The sequence below is a fragment of the Lissotriton helveticus genome, chromosome 8 (assembly GCF_964261635.1).
Source record: "Lissotriton helveticus chromosome 8, aLisHel1.1, whole genome shotgun sequence".
NCBI classification, from domain to species: Eukaryota; Metazoa; Chordata; class Amphibia; order Caudata; family Salamandridae; genus Lissotriton; species Lissotriton helveticus.
Window position 1 is genome coordinate 1,309,514,838 of NC_136069.1, and position 24,142 is coordinate 1,309,538,979.

The 24,142-nt window shown below is 42.9% G+C and overlaps 1 protein-coding gene across 1 annotated transcript in view; it reads left to right on the plus strand.

The window, feature by feature from the left end:
- ATP6AP2 (ATPase H+ transporting accessory protein 2) overlaps window positions 1–21,285 on the plus strand; it is a 90,835-nt gene extending 69,550 nt beyond the window's left edge. Inside the window, exons 7-9 of the mRNA XM_078658287.1 lie at window positions 1,182–1,331; window positions 4,140–4,259; window positions 18,745–21,285. Coding sequence (XP_078514413.1) covers window positions 1,182–1,331; window positions 4,140–4,259; window positions 18,745–18,939 — 465 coding nt within the window. The 3' untranslated portion in view covers window positions 18,940–21,285. The remainder of the gene's footprint in view (window positions 1–1,181; window positions 1,332–4,139; window positions 4,260–18,744) is intronic.
- The last annotated feature ends 2,857 nt before the right edge of the window (window positions 21,286–24,142 follow it).

Sequence of the window (24,142 nt, forward strand, 5' to 3'; positions counted from 1 at the left end):
GAACCACCAGCTCAAATTAAGCAATAGTTTCCAGCCTTGTTGAATTGACACCTTTTTCCTAGGAAAGCCATGTAAGAGCCTCCCCTCTCAGTCCAGTTTTGTCCTTAGTAAGTTGATTTATAAATAATATGCATATTGTGCCCAGCTTTAAGAACAGTCTTTACGAAACACTCTTAACCTCTAATAAGCACTATTACAGACTAGCATAAAACATGCATTATTTTCCTGCAGATCTTTCCTCTTTCGTTCCTGTGCTCCTTAAATTTTTCATCTATCTAACTCCGCTTGGCAGCTCCTACTGTTAGCTTAGGATGTCCATCATAAATAATTGTTTTAGATTTGTTTGTCAATTTATAAAACCATATAAACATGCGCGTGAGTTATCAAAACCTACGAATCAATTTCTTATTTCCAAAAAGATTAATTACAGTGTCAAAAAATTCAAATAAACAATTAAACAGTTTTATAATCAGAATTTAAAATGGCAATACAGTTAACAACCATGCCATCATACTTAAATTTGTCTCAATGCTACTTTAGTTTATAAGCAGGTGTTCTAAAACAAATCACGTTTCTCACCTCATAATCTGACATTGAGAGCAGAACAGGCTTGGTCAGATTTCCTTTACTCCCAAATGGTTGAAATAAGTTCTCCTCCGCTCATGAGTTTTGATTGGGCAATTCACCAATTAATCTGGTTGTAGATTAGGCTAACCTTAGAAGTAATCCATATACTCTCTGTTTAGTTTATTAGGAGACAATGACCAAAGATCACCATGTGAACATAACTGATTTAATTCAGAGCTAGCTGGCCTTCTAAAAACTGGTTTATTAACACCAGGATCTAAAATAGAAGTCATTGGATATAAGGCATAAAGCCACTTTAAACAAAAATGAATAATGCTGATAGGAATTGCGGCTCGGAGCCTTAGGTAGTTCTTTGTTAAATACAATACCCAGTAGAGTCAGACCAGATAAATAATAATTGTTGGAGCAGTTATAGTAGATGTGTGTGGCTTAGAAAGAATATGTAACCAACATTTCGCTATATTAGATCCTTGAAGGGAGTATTCATTGATTGTAGACTGTCATTGGCTTCTTCCTCCTCTGGAGTGTTGTGGTGGGAGGGACATAACATTAATGACTACTTTTCTTCCTTTCCTCCTTCTCTTCACTTTAAGCTGTCAAGACACAAGCATCTTGCCAAGGACCACTCGCCAGATATTTATTCCTTGGAGCTGTCTGGTTTGGAGGAGATTGGTAAACGTTATGGGGAGGACTCTTCGCAGTTCAAGGATGCTTCTCAGATTCTTTCTGACACTCTTAAACAGGTAAGGGTCATATATGTAGAATACTGTACATCTGAAAAGCTAACCTTCGATGTACTGTCTCTGTGAACTATCTCTGGTGGTTTTTCGGTTTGTTTTTAAAGGTCACATTTACATTTTCAGATCACACACAAGTATGTTTTTTTTTTTTATTAAAATGAAGTAAAGATCGGAGACTCAGAAAGGAGCTTCAGAGCTGTGAGGTGTGGTAAATGATTTTCAGTTACTAGGGCTGACAAGGTATTGAAACATACTAGAGCGATGTTTACCTCTCTCTAGTCCACCCTTTTTGTGCACTGCAAATAATGAAATTAATTAACCATAACAGAAATGAATTACAAACAGCAGTCATGGCTGTACCGGTCTGCTAAAAGTGTGGTAAAAAGATGAAACATTGACGCATGTTTGTCACAAACATGTGAGAATTGTGTTGAACCTTTGTAGAAAATGAACTGTAGCGCCCACGTGTTTTCCGGACTGAAGAAAAGCGTTCTCAAAATTATGAAGCAAAATGAGGCCATGAATGCACACAGGATACTGTCTTCCACCTTTAGTAGAAGGGAAGGATCTCCAGTAGTTTATTTCAGTTCGAATCATGGTGTCATTCAGCATGGATGCTGTGGTGCACCCTCTTACATTGATGGGCCCCACCAAATCAAATCTAACACAGATTTTAAATTAGTTAATGAACAAGGAGCAATCTTTAAAATCCCAAGCTAAAAACGTGGTTTCATATCTTTTAAGAATAAGCGACATGTACTTTCTTCCTTTCTCTTAAAAGATCATGAGATCATGATTTTCCCAGAAGTAGCACTAGAAGCTGTACAGAAAAATTCTAAAGGTAATCGACAAGAGCTTTTTGTCAAGGGAGAAAGGATGAGTGAGACTTACTGAAGCCAGTAGCTTCCCATGACTGAGCATGGAGTGTATATTTTGGAAATGGATGGTAGTAGAGAGATAAGAGGGCTGGGCCTTGTTTCATGAACTAGGGGCATAGTATCCTTCAAAGACTTCAGGGGGCTGTTGGTTCAGTTCTTATGCAGGGGTGAATCCGTGCAATCGGTCTGTCACTGTTAATCAAACTAGTTGAAGTGTAAAGGTAATTCACACGTTATCAAAGGTCTAAACCCTTACGCTCTGCCGAAAAACACCTATTGTGAGAAATTGCAGTTAAGCCCAAACCACAAGTTGTGGTATTTTTGGCTATGTATTTGTCTGCCGTATATTAATTGTGTTTTATTATCAATAACATTAAGTATTGCTATCTTTTTTTTTAAATAAAGAGACTTCAGAGACCAGTCCAAATATGTAGACTTTGAGCTGATTTAACAGCATTTATGTACCATTTATTATGGCCTTTCAGCTCTTTCGGGTCTGGCACTATTTTGGAGTGTGGGAATTCTCATTTCAAGGAATGCAAAGCCTTCAGGAATGGGACCATCTGTGGCAATGGTCACTGCTCTTGCAGTAATGACACCTAAACAAAGGCTTCTTTCATTTATTGCAAAGGAAGCATGGGCTCAACAACAACATCTGTATGATCTAGTTGTACGTGGCCATCACTGCAATATTTAGGAAGATGAACCAGTACATTGATCTCTCTACTTTACAGTCCATGTAAGTTTCATTCTTCAAGATAGCCTCAATTTCTGGGGACATAGAATATGATTGGGATGTGTTCGGTACAGTGGCTTAAGGTGTCTCCAAGAGTAGTGGTATCATTCCGATCTACCTCTTGTTCCTCTCTAAAACAGCTTTCCCCTTGATGGTTCGACAGTTTTCAGTTTCTGGATGAAAGAAGTCCCATAGTAAGGTGCTACTTGCCTTCATGAAGATATTTGATTTTGTGAGGGGATCCTGTATTCCCGGTACCAGTGTACATTTTAAGAGCAGGCAATGAAATTGCTATGATCTTTATTTTGATTTAAAAAGTATTTCATACAAGAAAGTGCCTTACCTGGTATTTTCTTGCTGCATGTTCCTTGCACAGTGCATGTTCATTGCACAGTGCTTCTGCGCTGCCTCTACCCATGTTAAACATTTACATCTATGACTTTTCTTTAGGGATAAAAAAAGTCATGGCTTTTGATCCCATAGGCCGGTAAGTCGCATACAGTTCTTCCTGGTCCGTTGACTAATTAGCTATTCCCAGGCTGGAGAGTTGGACATGGATGGTAAATGTCCCTGGAAAGTAGAGGGTTACCAAGAAGTAGCCAGTCCATTCCTTTGTGCTTTCTACCACTCTTTGCCAGCAATTGACCAACATCGATAAATGTTGAGCAAATTTGTAAGGATCAAGTTGAAGGGGGATGAGTGGGAGAGTGAGCAAATGTAATGGCAGGAAGAGGAAGTGACACAGGGAGTGTTCCAGTGGTGGTTAGGTCAAAAATGTGGTTTTCAAATCAAGTTTGTTGTTAACTACTGACAAAGGCTTTGAGTTAAATTAACTCCAGATCAAACGTTATTACGAAAGGAAACAATTGATACTCTTTTGAAGGTTTGTTACAGAACACATTTTATGTTGAAAGAAATCATGTAGTACCCATATTACTAGCTGTTTTTAAGAGCAATTTGTCCCCTCGCTTCTTATTGTGATGTTTATCACTAATTCATAAGTAAGATGGATCCTTAGCCTTAAGTGTACAAGAGAATGTAAGCAAACTTCCTTTATTATGAAATTGTATCTTCATTGCTTTGATTTGATTGTGCTGGTTAACTTCTTGGATTATACCCTTTCACCCGCAAATGTAAAAATAGTAAAATGTAGGTTGTGGTATGTTATGTACATGTCTGACTTTCACCAATTTTTAGTTTGCAGATGAAATGTCCAACATCTATAGTGGAAACGCTATGGTGCATATTCTGACAGTGAAGTCTTTTGACACTCCACTGGTTAGGAAGTCCCGGTCCATCCTTGAGTCACCACAGATTGTAAGTTTATCTAAATTAATTATTTAAGGTTTTACATTGTTTTAGCATGTTTTATTTGATGGTCCTTTGTTTGTGTCTTCTTTACTCTTGCATTAAATCGCACTATTAGGATGAATGTTAGCCCCGGTTAGGAGGTGCTACCATTTTAATGCCCACTTTATGGAAATTTGTTTTTGAGTCCCACGGACCACTGCCTGCTCTTAAAAATTAAACTGAAAGTTTTGTTTGTATTTTTGAAATGCATTCCAATTTCCTTTAAGGAAAATGGCCTGCATTTAAAAAACCGAAAAAAACGACTTTATTTAAAAAAACAGTCACAGACATGGTGGTCTGCTGACCCCAGCAGGCCACCATCCCTGTGAGCGCCGGCCATTCCCAATGGTTTGCAAAATGTGACCTGCCTTAAGAATATTAATAAGGCAGGTCCTTTGCGACACATTTAGGAATCACAAACTCTTAGACGCTGTTGTAAATCAGTGTTTTTGACTCCCCAAAAAATGAAAATTGCGAGTCACAAATGCTGAGGATCGTACCTCTGGCCCTGAATCCTCTAAACTTCCCCCCCTTTTGATCATTGTGATGCAAGACACTCCTGTAATGAGTGCCTATGCAGTCTGTTATGTAGGACGCCAGTTTGCAGTCTGAGATTTTTTCAGAAACCGTCCTCGGTTTGCTGCGTGACTTAGTTTTGCATTTGATCAGATCCAGTGGCCCACGGGGCCCTTTGTTGGTGGCACCCCTGTTTGCATTCTTAACAAGAGAAGCCAAAGATTGAATGGGAAAGAATGCACAACAAACAAGTGCAGCTCATTACTTCCCAGATTGGTATCTTTCCTCCACAGCGCTCATCATTGGCGCCAGGCAGGCCACAGTCTATTTGCTACCATCTTGCTATGTCATACTGTATTGGGCGGAGAGAGATTGGCTTCAGTCTCTTGAGTTCTCCCTGGTCTCTGTAGTATTCTGAACTATTGTTGTGTTTTTGTTTGCAGTGGTGCTTCCTATCTGTGCTCGTATTATTTTGATAGCCAAATGGGGGTTTAAGGACAGATAGTAACATAGAACCAAATTCATATCTTACAAACTGTGCATACTTGAGTCTAGGATATGCGGCTGGTCATTGATTCCTGGGTGGAAAACTGAAAAAAGGGTTGGACTTCATGCTACTTTTTTTCTTGAGTGAACATTGTGTCAGTGTGGCGTTATTCTTCCCACCTTAAAAGATGTGCGTGTGACACCATTTGGCGAAAATAAAAACACCTTAGGTTGGTATATTTGCATTTGTAAAGAATGTACTTGTTCTTTTCTGACTGTTTTCCAGACACAAGCTTTGTGTATTGATACTCCTCAGAGCAGAGTAGTCTCCGGCCTGGATCATGCCCAAAACGGTGTGAGGTTTCTGTATTTGCTGTGATCAAGGATGACAAACGGCTAGGCCTCACCTAAAGGGACACCTTTCACCTTGTACAACAGAGTCTGCAGTGCAACATGCCCCCTTATCATTCACCAAAGGGCGGTACTTCAGGAAGTGTAATCAGCAGCCCCTAGCTAACAAAGTCTTCATTTAATTTTTAAAGGGAACCCAGTCACAATATCCTCAGTTAGGTGTCTGAATTTCTGCCCTCGATCATCAGTAATAAAAGCAATACACTTCCCCTGTGTGAAGAATTCGTCCAAGCTTCAACCTGGGTGAATCTAAATGGATCCTGCTTTGCTTCTTATAATTAAAATTATGAGCCACACTTGGTGATCAACCTCACCAGACATCCACTCCAGTATTTGCAGAATCTCCTTTTTAATGTTAGCACTGTTTACCCATGTCATTTCTCACATTGCTATGACGATGAGTTTACTGGTTCCTTCAAGCACAGCCTAGAGCTCCTAATATTTCCTGGTATATGTGTCCAGGCATTACTTTATGCTTTGCATTCTCTGTGCTAATCAGCTCACTTTGCTGTAGCAGTGGTCTAGTAGGAGCCATGCAGTAGAAAGACTGTTCACCTGACTCAAGAGTCTACCAGAAGTTTATAATCAATCACTATCTCTGTATACAAATTATACGGATATTTCCTACACTCTTGGTTTCTCGAATCGCATGTTGTCTCAAAATCAATCTTCTAAATCCAGCATGAAAAGTGATCTTTAATTAAAATGTTCAGTTGTTACCTCTCCTCTTTCAAACGGCCCTCCCAATCCATCCTCTGCATGCCTCCTCTCTCCGGGCACAACCTCCTCAAAGTCGCATGCATAGTTGTCTTCATGTCTATGGTTGTATTTCTGAAAAACCCCATCGGCTCATATGAAAGATCACAATTTCTCCTTTGTTGAAAGTCCTACCCCTGCAAAATAACAGTTCTTAAAACTCTTCAAACACATCTACTAACCCCACCAACCAACTCACATAACCCCCAACTAATGATCACATCTAACTCATTAATGTAATCACAAATAAACTGGAGTGAATGCATGGAATGGTGTGATGAACGCACAAGACTAATTCCAATAACTAACAACCAATTGCACTGGATTAACCTTGGGTTCTGGAGCAGCGTGCTGCCCAGCGTAAAGTACTGGAATGCTTTGTCAGGGATAGTAAGCACTATATAAATGCAATTACATCAACACTATAGATTGACCAGAACATCCCTTCAGACATCTTTGTTATAGTTACAAATTTACCGGGATCATCTGTCTATATCGTGGCAACCACAAACAGGGTAGATCTTATGTAAAAGGATAGCCACTCCCATGGAGCCATTATTAATTCCTGAATGATAAACTCTGTTGTAAATGTGCCTCCCCAGACAACTACATCTGGTGCCCAGGAGGCACATCTCCTGCAGCAGGTGAACACGTGGAGCTTGTTTTATTGCTGTATAACATGATCACACCTCTTTTAATTCTGTTTAGGAGCCCACTGATGTTCCACGTTAAACCATCTAATACCTCTGGTGTTACCTGTAGTCAGCATGAATGTCATTCACCTGTTTCAGTGTCCTGCCTCTGGTAACACCATCTGCCACACTGAACGTAACTGTGTCAAACCGTGAAACTCCTCAACAGTCCATACTTCCTATGTAGAATCATCTGTTGCAATAACATTAACTAAGAGCCTTACAATGAAAAGGTGCAGCACCCTCTCCTCCCTTGTATCTGCCTTCCCTTATCACAATGCAAAAAGCACCAGCTAAACAAGTATGTTGAGCGGCACATTAGTTGGTTGCACACTAGCCTCCACAAATGGTTGGTTCCAGGATTGACTTCAGGATATCATCTCGTTGTTTTCTGTGTCTGAGGCTTCGGTACAAGGTTCTTTGCTGCCATTTAGCTTATGAGCCACCATCTTCTCAACCAGTCTGTTTTTTGCTCTTTGGCTATGCTGGCATCATTTATCTTTCAGTTTTTGTGTTGTCTTCGCCTTTCAGTTAATTGCTACACCAGACTAGATCCAGCTGATGGTGGAACATGCTCTTCCACCCATGTTCATGTCTGGTCCAGTTGATCAAACACGTGTGCTTTTCTTTGGTGGACATCTTTTAGGTTTACTGTGCACAGAAGCATATATTTTATCTCCATCGCATGAAGCTTCTGCTTCTGCTTTACGAGCTCGTTGGGCTTCCACTGCATCGCTTGAGTCTAGTGTACCCCGGGAAAATTACAATTTTGCGCAAGCCAATCATTATCTCTTCTAATCCCTTTGATTTCTGTCTCTGAAGTTGAAAAAACAGATAATCATTAGTCTAGTTGGGGGTTCCATGGTGATGGATTCGAACAAGGAAGCTGTAGGCCCTCTCAATCAAGAAGCAGGATGATATCTGGTCCGCTGACAAACCTTGAAGCCAAGCCTCCACAAAGTGCTCAGGATGTGTGCTTTCAAGGCCCTCTGGGAGCCCCACAAATTAAAGGTTATTTCGTCTCAAGTAGCCCTCTGCATCTTCAACTTCTGGACTGTCCGGTAAAAGTCTTGACTGTGTCTTCCAGTACTTACATGCTACTTTTGACTTTGGTGACTCTGCTCACTGTGTGGTGTTAAATGGGATACATCTGCACCAATCTCATCTATTTTAGTTTTTAACTCTTACTGGGAAGTTTGGATGGCTTAGAGGAGGATGTGTGTTCTGGAATGAGCGCCCATCATAAGGTCCTCATGCAGAGAATCTTCGGTGTGGCGCTTTTCCAGCAGCGGGAAGGACCTTACTGAATTTGTCTAGTTTCCCTTGCTTGGGAAGAGTCTTGTCTTTGGCCAGTATTGCATCTGCCAGAGAGGGGCCCATGGTGTCTTGCAGAATGTCGTGACTTCTGTGCTGAGGTTCAAGAGTCCTGGCTTGGCAGAGTGCCTCCGTAGTTGGCGACCATGGTCATGGGAACTCACATCTTGCTGTTCTGCCTACTATTGATAGGTTTGGTGTGTAGGTATGTATATTCACACACACTCTTGCTATGAGAGTTAAGGTACCTCAGCTGTTTCTCAGAAATCTAGTGGGTGGGAACTATATGGAATGCCAGTAAAAGAGTTCCTATGGTGAGGCACCTGCACTGTAGTTTGCATGTTAACCTTAAAGAGGCTGATTAAAATAAGTTTGGAAGTGAAAACTTAAATCCCCTTCAAGATGATTTTGTCTACATTTGAGCAGATTTCCATCATGATAGAGATTCACGTGGATCCTTGGAGTACTCTAGGAAATTAAGATAGATGTAGATTCCTAGGTGCTTTTTCAGAATTCTAATAATTCTATACATCCCTGCTAGATATGGTAGTCTTTCTTCCCTTCTGAGAGGAGCAAGTATAAGTATGTGGTCGGCTTAAACTACCTTCTTGAAATATATATTAATTCCTAAAGTGTATGAGTGTGTGGGTAATTACCTGCTTTTACACAGTACTATACCTGCTGAATTGCCAAACACATAAGTTAATTTTCAGAATGCAATATTCTACCAATCCCAGAACTCTAAGGTTTTCCTGGCCCACGGTTGAGTAGCTCATCCAGTCTGTTTTTTTCTGCCAAGAAAAACCCTGGACTCAAACCTCTCTCTCAAAAGACACTGGAGAGTTGGGTTTTGGAATTTATATTCCGAAAGATTATTTCCTGCACACATAAATTACACTTTGCTGTACAAAAATGCTTGTTATCCAGACAAATGTAAAGATGCATTTTCTGAATATTAGGATTTCCTCAACCAGGCAGGGCCGTAGTGGGCTCCTAAGTGTTTTCCCGGTGGCCTGAAAGGGTAGTGGCTGGCTTTGGAGCGGTTGGGAGCCGGTTTTGTTACTGGGGGCCGGTTCTGCATAAGTGCAACAATATCGGCCTCCTATGACAAAAGCGGCAGCAGTGCTTCACACTAGCACCCCTCCACCCCTAAATCATCCTTGGCCGGGCAAGCATGCCATTTGGTACCTCTATCACTCGCCCAACCCCAGCGAAATGATCTACGAATTCTGCCGCCATTGCAAAAAAAGCACAACAAAACAAATGGAATTGAATGGCAGGGAGTGCACAGAAATGCAAAAGCAGTGTTCATCTGAGACCTCTTACTGGGTAGAATACCAAGACTGAGCATCTTTAGCAACGAACCCAGCAGGGCCTGGGTCAAAGAAGACTCAGAGGGGTGTGAGTTTGACTCAAGCACATCAAAGCCAGGGGACCAAAACCCGCTCTGCTAAAACCTCCCATGCCGAGGCACAGCATGGTACCTGATAAAGTCTGGCATCAAGCTCATGGCAGGTGAGAAAGAATTGCCCAGCCACTCGTCCGTCACCAATAGACTGCTGCCAGCACAGTAAAATGGCTTTGGAACTGAACAGGCTTCCAGTGAAGGGATTTGGGTTGTGACATTTGTCGACTCCCCCCTCGACGGAAGTGCCTCCAAAACAGACTGCCAAGATGATGCCAAGGGCCCCTCTGATGAGGAGATTGCAGGAATCCTATGGTCCTATCCTGTAAAAGCTGGTGGAGGAGCTCATTGCCAGATAGAAGCAGTTGTTCATTAACACTGGGACTCTGAGGATCACCACTAAACTGTCCCCAGGACAGAAGTCAACCACACTGCTCCCGAGTACAAAGAAGTGGAGGCTGACTTTGGAGTAAAAGCTCTCCGTCTGGTGCCGAAGAAACACAAGATCAAGGCGGTATGCCCCCATTCCAACCACCCATCCCCAGGCAATCACTATCTCCTCCTCCGCACCCACTACCACCATCTGCATACTAAACTCCTCCACCATGACAAGAGTGCACTCCTCCTCAGAACCCTTTGGCGAGTTTGACCACTACGACCACCCTCTATGGACAGGGGATGGGGCGATCCATTTAACGGTTACAGTGTCGACCATATAAATAACCCTGATACTCTTCAAAGCAATCACTGCAAGATGATATCTCCGAGGGCAGCCTGCCGCCATAAGGTAGACATGCATGCCCTGCAGGAAAACTATGTCTTCCTAGTGGAAACTTTCTCTAAAACTGTAACTGGGTTAAGTTTCTCTCATGCTCAAGGACATTCCAACTTTGGCACCAGATAATTTCAAGGACCCTGTTAAGAGTAAGGTAGTCTCACCACTGGTTGAGAAGTTCTAAGCTTCTCCCTATGACCCACTCTACATCCATAGTCAGCTCCTCCCCTCCACCTTTTGCCCCAGAATTGTTGGTTATACACGTAAGCATCCCTCTGCACAAGCCGTAAGTAACACCCTCCCTGCTGTACAGGGAAAGCTAGTGTCTTAATGCTGTCAAGAAGCTTGTGGCAACCCGAACAGACACCCACTGGCGTCCGCCTGTTTGGTTCATTTGTTGTCGAGGTGTATGGAGAGAAAATAGAGGCATTGGTGCACACTTCTTGAAGGCCTACTGGAAGAGTAGGGAATATCAGATGGGAAGATTATCTACACTGCAGATATTTGCTATGCACTGGCTGGATGCTGCTGATACTGCTTCCCTTGGCATTAACACCAGTTTTTTGTGCACCACTAGGCATGGCCATGCATTTCAGGTTCAAACCAGAGGTGCAGCGCTGCTTGAACATGTTTGAAAAAAATAAAGGACATCAAAATAGCTAAATCCATGGGTGCACATGAATTTGCCATTCCAAGAGGAACCTTTCAGAGCCCACAAACCAAGGGCAAAAGACACATGCCCTGCCGGGTGAAAACCTACCAGCTCCAGCAGTAGGCCTTTCATGAGTCCAAGGTAGACAAAGGATACACAAGGGGTGGCTAACAGGGAAGCAAAGGCAGAGGTGTCTCTGGCAAAGGAGGCTTCCCCTGTAAACATTGACTTGTCCACCCTCACAACACCTACCAAGCACACAAAGCTTGTCAGGGTGGCTAAAGGATTTACACCTCCACTGGGGGGGGGGGGGGATCACCTCGGATCAATGGGTTTCAGCTGTAGTTCAGCAGGGCTTTTATTTGCAATTGTACACCACGCAGCAACGTACCAACCCACCGCCACGTCCTCTGACAAAACCACCTCGGTCTCCTAAAAAGAGGACATTCCTCCATTCGGGCACAATACAGCTCAAGCCACCAAACCAACGAGGTAAAGGCATCTACTTGCTTATCCCAAAGGAGGACAGTTCCCTCTGTGCTCTTCCAGACCTGAGGAGAAGGCTACCTCATTCTCCTTGACGAGGAGCTTGAAGCATTCCTTCAGGAGGGTGCGATGCATCTCATGCCACCAAACCAACGAGAAAAATGGGTCTACTTGTTTATCCCAAAGTAAGACAGTTCCCTCTGGCCTGTTCTATACCTGAGGATATTAAACCACTACATTGTGCCTCAGACATTTCATGACAACCCTGCAGGACACCATCCTGCTGCTCCATCCAGGGTAGTTAATGTTAGTGTTAAACTTAAAGGACTCCTACTATCATATCCACATCCGCCCAGCCCATCACCAGTACCTTCAGTTTGAACCAATAGTGTTCTCTACTTGCCATAAAGTCCTACTCTTTGGAGTCATAATGACTCCCAGAGTGTTGGCAAAGTGCCTGGCAGTGGTGGTGGCGGCATGCTTAGCAGACACTGCATACATGTCTTCCCATACAAGGACTGCTGGATAATCAAGAGCACCACTCAAACAACTATGACCCTACTCCACAGCCTAGGGTTCACCATAATCGCAAACACATTCCCACCTTCAACCCCCAACAGAATCAACACTTTTGGGCTTGGTGTTAAAACACTGTCGCATGGAAAAATATCCCATCCAGCAGAGGGAGATTGCATTGCAACAGCTACTGTCTCTTCTTCAGGCCGCTCACTGTGAGAATTGTAATGAAGCTCTAGCATATGACTGCTTCCTGCACACCAGATTATTCTGTACCCACTTCTACAATGCCTTGTGAGGCAGTGGTCAAACTGGAGGGTCATTAGAAAAGATCTAGTGTTGATGAAGACCAGCACTCAAAATTTCTGCAAAGGTGGAACAGCAACAGTCTGCACAGGGGGCCTTTTTTGGGGCCGACTTCTGTAGGTGACCATCACCACGAATACATTGTTGGGGGGGGGGGGGGGGGGGGGTGATGCACACATCTTGACTGCATACCTGTGCAAGGCACTTGGATCCCTCAGCATCAGGTTCAACGTATCAGCTACCTAGAACTGCTGGCCATCCATATAACTTCAAAGTCTTTTTCAGATTTATCTAGGGCAAAGAGTAATCCTAAACATGGACAACATGATGGCCTTATATTTCATAGAGAAACGGGGTACTCTCTTCCCTCAGCAGTCTGCGTTAGCACAGGAGATCTGGCTTTTAGAAATGTGCACTAAAATTCACCTTGTAGTGGAGCACCTAATGGCAGTGGAGAAAGACTTTGCGGTCCTGCTAAGCAAGATGCATTAACAAGATCAAGAGTGGAAACTCCACACACAAGTCCTAAACAGTGCCATCAACCCCTTTGCCTCCCCCAGAAAATACAAAATGCATGCCCATGGGCAGTGCATTATGGATGAACTGGTGTGGGATATATGCCTATGCTTTTCCTCCTCTCCCACTCATTCTCTACATGGTGAGGAAGGTGAGACTGAAAATGGCCCTTATCCTAATATCCCCAACTTGGGCCATATAACCCTGGTACTTAATCCTCCTGGAGATCAGTTCCCACAAGAAGCTATTGCTCAGGATGGATTTTCTCAGTCAACAACAAGGCCATATCAGGCACCCAGATTCCAAGAAGCTCAGCCTAGCGAGCTGGCAAAATACTTTGACTACGTAAACCTCCCTGGTGAGTGTATGGCCATGCATGTGCTACGCAGCCAAGTGGAAGAAATGTGTCCACTACTTCCTCTCAAAACATCTGGATCCCTTCAATGTCAGGGTTCAAGACATCTGGTGCCTTGTATATCCACAGAAAGCAGGTCTTTCTCATACAGCCGTAAGTCTACACCTGACCAATGTCGCATCATATATGCAGAACAGGACAAATTCATCCTTCTTTAAAATCCCCATCAATAAGGTAGCAAGGAAGGGACTTAAAAAGGTAATAGCTCCAAGTCCACACCCAGATCCTGTGTGGAAAATTACATCTGGTATTACTAGGGTGTATGGGTTCATCCTTTGAACCCTTACTCTCTTGCAACCTGCACTTTGTATCCTGGAAAGTTCTTTCTTTCTTTCTAGTAGCCATCACCATGCTTAGGTCCATCAGCAAGTGACAAGCACTCACCTTTCAAGAACTATTAATTAAGGTGCCCAAGGATAAGGTCGTCCTTAGAACTAATCCAAAGTTTGTTCCCAAGGTAGTTTCACCTTCCACACTAACCAGTCTATTGAGCTCCTTGTACTCTTTCCACAACCAGATACAGTAGTAGAAAATGTATTGCACGCCTTCATCAGGCGAGTGTTCCTGTATTATACTACCTTTGCGCCGAGCCTGGCCTGCCTTTACATGGCTTCCTTTGAGGAACATGTCATCTACCCTGCTGCAACCAATCCATTTCTCGAACATCTCTCCCTCTGGCGTCGCTATATCGACGACATCTTGATCCTATGGAAAGGGGATAGGACGAGCTGTGAGGCATTCTGCTCCTGGATTAACCTGCAGAACCCGTACCTAAAATTCACGGGTACCATTTCCGCCATTTCTCTCCCCTTCCTTGATCTCACCATCAGGCTTGACCCTTCAGAGATTACTACGACTCTCTATAGGAAAGAAACCGACAGGAACAGTCTCCTCCCTTACCAGAGCCACCACACTCGAGCCTTGAGGGATAATCTTCCCTTTGGACAGTTTCTCCGAATCCGAAGAAATTGTACATCACTTACTGATTTTGTACGTGAATCCTCTACTCTCCAACATAAACTCCAGGATAAAGGCTATCCAACCAGACTTTTGAAACTATCCTTTAAAAGGGCACGCAACAACAACAGAGAAGCTCTGCTGGAGTCAAACCCTAAGCCCACAAATGATGTCATTACCTGCGTAACAACATACACCAGGAACTCCACCTTTATCAAGAAAACAATCAACTCACACTGGGGCACTCTGAACTCCGCTGGGCTGGATATCCCCGCCCACGCTTTGCTTTTAAAAGAACTGCTAACCTAAAGGACACCCTGACCCACACCCGACCTAAGAAGTCAAGCACCCACCATGAGAACCCCTTGTGGGACCTGCCACCAGTGGTTGGGCACTACAGGTGTGGTAGCTGCATCGTCTGTCCACAAACCATACAAAGCAAAGAGATCAAGCTGACAGCAACGTTTACCTGGCACATGAACAAACACACCAATTGTAACAGTAGCCGCTGTATATACATGCTCATATGTCCCTGTGGGCTGAAGTACATAGGCATGACTATGCGAACTGTGAAAACACGGATCATTGAGCATAACAGTAACATTCGCTGTACTAAGACACACACCAGGCTCTATGAACACTGTAAAGAAGCGGGACATAGGGCAGACAACCTTCAATGGACAGTCTTGGAATGTCATCCATCCATCAACCAACAAGCACTATATAGACTGGAACAGAGATGGGTGCACCGTCTTCAATTGGACACTTGTGGCCTGAACGATTCTATCCCGTGGAACCAACTAGCAAGATGACTCCGCTTCTTGACCACCACCAATTCGCCTAGTGCTTAAGAGACTGGTCATCCTCCCTCGTGATTACTTATACACCAAAGCATCGTACCATTCCCACGGATGTAGGGGCACCTCCAACCCGAGGTGTTTCGAGTCCCAGGGGTACCGTGGTACCCCCCACCCCACCTCGCCCGGGGTCACTCTGTCCCGCCTGGCCCTGTCCCCTATAAAAGCATGGCCATTACACAACACACCTAATCCTAGGGTTTACTAGTTTCATGGGCACTGCAGTATCCTCCGACCCTGGAGCTATCCCCTTACCCGCCCATCCCTGAGGCACCCCCTGGGGTCACTCTGTCCACTCCAGCCTTGTTACGTTACCAACTGGGCCTTTGGTCGTCTGAGCCAGTCAGCAGTCCCCATATCACGGGCGGACCTCACCTGGGTGGTTCAGCCCCCAAATTGACTATCGAACATGGTGCCTGCTCACGAACAATGACAGTGATTTTACTGTTTATTGTTTACATTTGACTATTTGGATTCTCACCTTGAGGACCCGTTTTAGCGCAGCCGCGCTGTACCATGCGAGCCACACTGCGTCACTCCTCCCCCCATGCACGCCCATCCCAGCGCTTCCCTAACATCCTTCGTCTAGGAAAGAAAACTACCTTTCCCATGAGCACCTTGAAGTGGCCTCTGATTGGCGCCCCCGGCGTCTGTCATCACGGCCCCGCCCCCCTCGCACTCGCACGCCCTACTCTTAATGGCGGCTGTGCTTTCACTCCTCACTGGCTGTTCCGCGTGAAGTACACGCCGTCTGTGTGGGGGTAGGTGATATCGGCGCAATCTCCCGCCGCTAAGGTAAGCCCGCAAGATCGATTAATCACTGGCCGCCGCTCCATGATGACGGCACCCATGCCAGGGCTCACGTGGGGCGCCCCGCACCGCCGGGCTGTTTAGGCTGCGTCTTCAGCTAATTTATAGCTGCCCCCCCTAGCCACATCCCTTGCTAGTTCTTAACTATTGGTGTCTTTATCGCATATCCCATCTCTCGGGTGTTCGTGAGCAGGTTCACACAGACCGCTACATCTACACAGCACCTTGGCACTTGATAGCCTGGCGAGGCGGGGCGACCGATGTCCCCATACATTACCTGCAGTACATCCCCGACTACAAACCTCCTGGTTGATTCTACGTTGAAATGCTTTCTTCCCTTGTTCTTTTCCTCCCTTAGGGCTAGATCCCTAGCGCAGTCCCCACAGGAACTAGCCGCGCAGACTGCCATTTGGTTCCTAAGGGTAGGTTTAACATATGATACCATAACCATCCCTCAGAGTGCCTGTCCCCCTCTTTGTGGCTGAGTGGCGTTCTAATTGTAATGAATAGTGTTTCTTATTTTTAGTGGCTGTATTGTTAAATTAAAAACTGACCACCTTTGCAACGAGTAGTACTCACACATGCCCTGAATACCCTCGGGGTCATGTTCTGTTACATGTAATAATGGTCTCTCTCCCCTCACCACGTTGCACTCCATTTGTCCCTTTTCATAGACACCTAGTATAACATGTATAACTGGGTGCTTGTTTGACTTTTGGGGTGAAGTCACAGCTTAGCTTGTCAACAGTGTAATCAATAACGACAATGTAGCAATTGTTATGTTTACTGTATCCCTAGGTCTGACGGTGATGCAGTGGCCCTCGCCAGCCTTAGACCTAGACCTCTCAGGTTGTATCAACAATAGCCTGTAGCTCACCCTTTGGGCACATTAGGTTTATATGAGCACTTTTTTCGGTCCTGAAGAATTGCCCTGTTGGGCATGAAACATGTTGACCAAGTGGAGGGTCGATATGAGGCCACACCAATAGTCACGTTGGTCCTCAGTACCCCTCCCTGCACCTTTTAACAAAGTGGCTAGCCACCTGAATAAAGGCTTCCCTGTGGACTATCCAACTTTTTTTAAATTATCCACTTTTGCTCACTACCTCACTTTTTTAAGCCTCACAAGTTTCTACTTATCACGGCAAGGAACAAAAGACCTCCGCAAAAGAGTGACACTTGTTACCCGTCGGGCATTGCAGCGCCGGCCCGACGTAGGAGCAGGAAGCCGATGATATAAACAACATCTCAAGTAGGCTGAATGAGACATGTCATCCAGCTCATCAGTTGTGTGAGGCTTCCTTAGTTCCGTTAAGGAACTTGCTGATCCTCTGGCATTCCACACCCTCTAGCTGACTACCAGCTAACTAGGAGAGAGACCTTATTACCTGTTTAACCCCAGGGGAACTGTGTACAACCTTGCTTGCCTGTATTATATTAACAGAACTTCAGTCCTTCCGCAAAGCTACCCATCTCTTTCTAGCTTTTGTTAAACCCCACACGTATGCTCACTGTACTTTCTAGCGGTACAAAAGGGGGTGGTGATGGATGGAGCATCTGAATCAATCAAACACTCACACCCAGTCAAAAGATCTGGGTTTAAACCATCACTGTTCTTTAGCCCACTCTGCCACCCCAGTTCAGACATGGCTATATGCAAATCAGTCTGACCCTGTGCCTCATGGGAATGCATAGAGGCAGGCAACCACGACTTCTCTAATTAACATCCCATTAGCAGACCACTGTAGCCAGCTGTCTGGTCTACACCACACACCTTCACAAAGCACTACTTTGTTGTCTTAATTTAATCAACAGATGATTGGTCAAATAGTGTTATAAACACTGTTCCAAACCTCTATAGCAACTGCCTGTTAGCCACAGCTTGGGAGGGAACTGCTTTACAGTCTATGCAGAGCATGTGTATCTACAGCCACATGTTCTACAATTTAAAATGTTATTTCTCTGTAAGCATCTGTTAGTAGCATGTATTACTGAAGATATACATGCACCCCCCCAAACCCCGGAAACTTTCTAACGCTGCACACAGCACATCACGGGAGTCTTACTCTGCACTTTTACCTCTCACCTGCTGAATGGAATACAATCTAGGATGGAGTCTGTGCCCATGCGCATTGTGAGCAAAAGGAGGAGTCACGTACATCCGGTGACTCAAAACGTTTATGAAGAGAAACAAGTTTTAATGTCGGAGTCCAATACTAGATGGCAGGAGTATGCAGAGCATGTGAACCTACAGCATTACACATTACAATAGATGCTTACATGGTGAGTAATCAGTTCCTTCTAGGTGCAGTCTCACGTTTGTTCTATTACATAATTACTGGTGGCTACTTAATTCTACTTTTGCTTTTGTTTGTAGGGTGTGTTAATATGCTGGTTTGTTAGCGTATGCTTATGGTTGCACTACCTTTTAACCACACCAGTCACAAATCATTCATAATTTGTATGTTTGATGTTTTATAAAAATGTACTATTCGGATTTTGGGACATTTTATACAAATGTGTTTCAACACAACAGCCAAATATTGATTTGTTGTGGTTTCTTTCCACCCCATCATATGCAGAGTAACCCTGGAAGTCCATTTAACCTGGCTTACGATTACAACTTTGAGTATGCGGTGGTCTTCAACATAGTCCTGTGGCTGATGATTGGCCTCGCAATAGCGGTTATTGTCATCTCTTACAACCTCTGGAACATGGATCCTGGATACGACAGCATCATTTACAGGATGACAAATCAGAAGATCAGAATGGATTGAGCAATTTCTTGGATAATGGTATTCTTTACAAAGGCAGAGCCAGAAGATTCTGCTGCTCTCAAGGCCAGATTAAAAGTTTAATTAGCTGCACAGGCAGTACACAATTTAATATATCACTAAAGCTCTCCATACATGGTGACAAAATCCGACAGCAGCCCGTTTTGCTGATGTCGATAAAAACTTGAATAACACCCTTTACCCATCACAATGTGTAATTTAAAAGGTAATTACTATATATACCTGGATCAGGTACATGAAGTGAGATGCAAACGACAATGTAATTCTATTGACTATATCCTCAGTGAATCGAAATCTTCAATATTCAATCTGTTGTCAGTCTCATTAAATTTAAAGGGATGTGTGTTGCCTCCTTGATTTTGTTGATACATTCCCTATCCATAAACCATCCAGTGATTTCTAAGGTATGAAGGTGTATTTACCACTGGTGTAATTATGTTCCAACATCCTCAATGACATTCTGACCTTTGGAAACCCATGCAGTTTTCTTGAAAGGCTGTTTCACAAGTTCTCAACGTGGGTAGCTTGAATGAAAAAGAAATTAGCCCTTCTGGTAGATTTCAATTGCTTAGGCACTATGAACAGCTTTTTTCCTGTTAGCAATTGAAAGCATCCTTGCAAATAAGATGTCTCTTTGCTCACTATAAGAAACATAAACCAGCGTAAGACCTCACAAGGCACAACCATGCCATTCCAACATTCCCTCGCAACAAATTCAAAAGGCATGATGCTTTTAAGATGTGTTATAAACACAACATTCATGAACAACGTGTAAACCTAAAACAATTGTGACATTACCTATAATGCGTAATTCACAATTTTACAATTTCACATGTGGATGTTTTCCTTGAGCATCTTGCCACAAATTCTTTCTCTCTTTTTGTAAGTCCCTCAGAATATGTTTCACACCCTTCTTCTCCGCCCGATAATTAACGTTAGTAAATTGATTGTGAAATGTCTGTTCAGGAATTGTGCTTTCCCGCTGTAAGAGAATGTGTGACAAATGCAATGAAAGTGTTTTACAGTAGAATACAATCTTCAAATACTACGTTCTGTGCAACTTGATTAAAATATTAGTTGTATGCTACAGTGTAAAAATGTATTGTAAATGTTTAAGTTATTATAAATGTAACCCTTTATCGTTACTTGGAGTTTTAAAAAAAAATTGTACACTGGAGAAATAATGTTGACTTTATCTGTATAGATTGTACCAACCATAAGTTGCTCTCGTCTCAAATATATGTGGGTACCTTAAACAGATTGCTCGCAGTGGAGGTTTTTAGGGAAGATGGGATTATATTATTTTTCTCTACTTGTCACCAAGCCTGGCATACTTGTTCCATAGCTGTTTTTTGGACGGATATGATGTTGATTCTGCACAGATGAAATTATAAATGGTCTTCATTTTAAGCAAGCTGTTCTCAGATGTGGCCAGCATACAGCCTCTGAAAGTGTAGTAGGCTGAAACAGTAGAATGTGAATTCTTGGTTTGAAATGTAGTTGTTTTAGTGCATTTTTTTCTTAATATATTCCTTTTATATAAGAAACACAATTGAAAGCACCGTTAATGAGCATCTGATTAGAACTATTTTTATATCAGCTACTTAACAATGGTAACTTGCGTTTCATTATTTTTTTCTATGAAAGGTGAATTTGTAATGTTTTAAAGTAAGTTTGGGTTGCTTGATTTTGCTAACTCCAAATGCCTCTTCTGACATTTTAGTAACGCTGTTGCACAAACTCACTGCTTGTATGGAAACAAAAACTAGCCTGTTTTGTGTTCCCAGACAAATGACTGTTCCCGAGTTGTGATATTTTCAAAGAAAAACCAGACAAATCTATGTCCCGTTATCTCTTGGCTGGACATCCTTAATCCAGTGCTCATCAAATTTGTAGGGTCTTCACATGCTAATTTTGAACTTCCACCATGTGCAATTAAACCCACACAGTGCATATATCACAACTTTTCATCATCATCGTAATGGTTGGAAATTCAAGTACGATTTTAGGCAACCAGGAAGTTGTAGGTATTGACTTATTTGAGGGAGTTAAGAACATAAATATAATCTGGGTTCACACAGAAATTGTGAAAGGTGCAGTCAGCCATTATGAGGTAAACAGCATTCGGCCAGGTGCTTGAAATGTACTAAGGAACAGTGTATGTTAGGTCACTTCACTCCAGATCTGCCCTCTCCTTGTTGTGTTTGATAGCTTATTATACAAGTTATTTAAAGACCTCTTCTGTTTTAGTCTGTTAGAGTAGAACCATTGATTGTACAAAGAGTAAAAACTAAAATATAACAATAAAGTGATGGAAAGTACAACTTCTTTCTGTGTCAGCCTCATGCCATTTTGTATTCAAAGTAAATTAGTATGTGTTTTGTTTTATTTTCTTCACAGATGTTGACTAATAATGAGGCTTTTGATGTGAATGTCTAGCTAATGACGGAATTTAGTAGGAGCCGTCATTAATGGAGTGCACAAGAGGACTTCTCCCAGTCCACAGAGGTGGTGTCATGGGGTGACCACGAAGAAGGGTTATTCGTTAGGAAGGATTTGATTTTCTTCATTTAATCTTGCTAGATTAGACTGAAGAAGTTTACTCATCGGACGGGGTTTACCTATATATCTGTACGTTTTGACTTTGCCTCTAGCTGTGTAGAATGCCGATCCTCACTAGGATAATTGATTCGACGATGTGCCTCCACTAGGCAACTATTTTGTAAGATTAATAACATTCACTAAAATATATTTTAAAATGGTTATTCAGTAGGAATAAGTGTGTGGATATAGAAGAGTTGGAATAGGAAGGCTAAGGTTGCTGAAAAAAGTCAGCACTGAAAGCACTTTCTCTAGGCAGGTTCCCTTTTTCATACCTCTACCATCAGGACTTTTAATTGCTGCAGAGAGGAAGAAGAGCCATAAGAAAGAAATTTACTAACCACACTCGCTAAAAGGTTTCTGACACCGGAAATGCCACTCAATTAAAATTACAATTGCAAAATGGATTGTCACTTAAAAGGGGTACCCCTTGCTTGGAAGATCCATGGACATTTCACCAGTAGTGTAATGTATAATGTAATGGACCTCTGCAGGCATGTACTGATTTGCACAGTTGCTACATCTGCCCCTCCACGTGCATTTGGCAAGTCCTGCAGTTTCAGTGCTTCATCCCATGGCAATGAACAGGTCAGCAAAGAGATCTGTGAAATTTGTCTGCTTTACTCGTTGGCTAGGCAATGCTCTTTATTCAACCCTTTCTATTATGTTCTTGCTGTGGAATCTGACTGAAACCGGGTTTCTGATAAGGCTGCCTTCACATTAGGTTCACTGCTAACTCCATAGGACTCTTGTCTGTTCCCGGCTATCTCCCACCCATGCATCTGCTATTTTTGAAAACCATTGCTCCTATAAATTGCTTTCGTAAGACTGTGGACTGAACACTTTTGTGGAGACTTTTCTCCGCGTTCTGAGACAATCAAAGGAGGCCTGAATGTCGGGGCACCTATGACTGTGTTGGTGGTTCTTGTTGTCCTGATTTCTCAAAGAGGTTTTGACATGCTCATTATTTTGGATATATATATATAGATATATATACTGCTTTATCAAAGAAGTAGCACAGTTTCACCCGTCAGAGTACTCCTTAAATTGATGCAAATGTACTACTTTTTAGAATTCATAGACTTTGGCAATAGCTGGGCTTGGAAAGCTGTGCCAGCCTCAGGTTTCCTGGCATACTACTGGCAATCAAACTCCCAATTGCTAATGGGACAAATACCACTGACAATCGCTTGGCATAACATTCCAAACCATCGTTTTCACCCAGAATGCCTCTCTTATCAGAGGGTCTGATTCAGGGTTTGGATGACAGACTAAAGGCAGACCTAAATGGGGAGGAATTTAGGGCCACCACCCTCCCTTTAACCTGCCCACCAAATTTAGAAATGTTCACCGGCTCCACAGACCTCTATACATTGGCAGGAACTGTTGTCTTGGTTGTTCCTATCAATGTAGGAACGTTTGACAGACGCCTCTGTCAAACATGACAGCTTGCCATCAAACTTTTCCCAAAATGTTTTGTTTTTCAAAAACAATCTCTCAAAGCAGGAGTTTATTTTTGATGAAAAAAGAACAATGACACACCCAGCATGGTGTGGGGGTAATTGTTTGTTTTTCCTGTGCCTCTGCCAGAATATACCTGGCAGTGACAGATAGTGTAAAAAAAAAAAAAAAGCCATCCAACAGTCACTCTAAATAGGTCAGATGGCTTACCTCTGACAGTGCCTACTCCGTCGAGCCATCAGAGGACTTTTTACAACGAAGTACATTTTCTTTTGTGGTCCACCTGACTCAAAATCGGGTGGGAAGACCTTGTTTTTAGTGGACAGGGCACTCCATCACTGTTGTAATGAAGTACCTGTCTGCTAAACTCTAAATCGGAACCAGAGGCCCATCGAATGCAAATCAGTTCTGACCCTGCTCCTCATGGGAACAGTTCATACTGAACCTTGGTCATCTCACCTATTCACCCTGCGGCTCACTGTGTTTTAGTAAGGAAATTTGAAATTTAAACCTTTTGAATGTCACTTAGCTATGCCCCTGGTAGCATCATTGACTTACAACCTTCGTACACTGACTCTCAAGCGTGAGAGAGGGTACACAGTTGAATTATATTCAAGGAAGTGGCTGTGGCGTTTGGTACTCAAGAATAGTATGATTAAGTGATTGTACAAAAACTGACTGGCCAGTTGGAGCTACATTTTTAAAAACAAAAATGTCTTATTTAAAGGCAGATAAAATCAGATCGACTCACAAAAAATAATCCATATGGGGCCAAAATATCATCCCTAACACAATGCTAGTGCCTGCTCAGATAGTACTGTAATACAAATAAAACAAGGTTATATGGAAAGTATAATCCCATAAGAAAGTTTTATTTCCTTTGGTTAATTTCAGGAACTTTTAAGTCTTTTAATGGCTATATTTACATGTTCCAGCGAGTGTGGCAAAGGTGGGAGACAGAATGTGACAATGCATAAACTGCCTAGTCTGTAAGACCCACCATCTGGGTTCTTGAGACCATATGGTTGCGAAGATGCAAACATATACCAGAAACCCATCATCCAAGTCAACTACTTACAATGAACAGTGGTCTTCACGATGAGTGATGATTTCCATGTGCTGC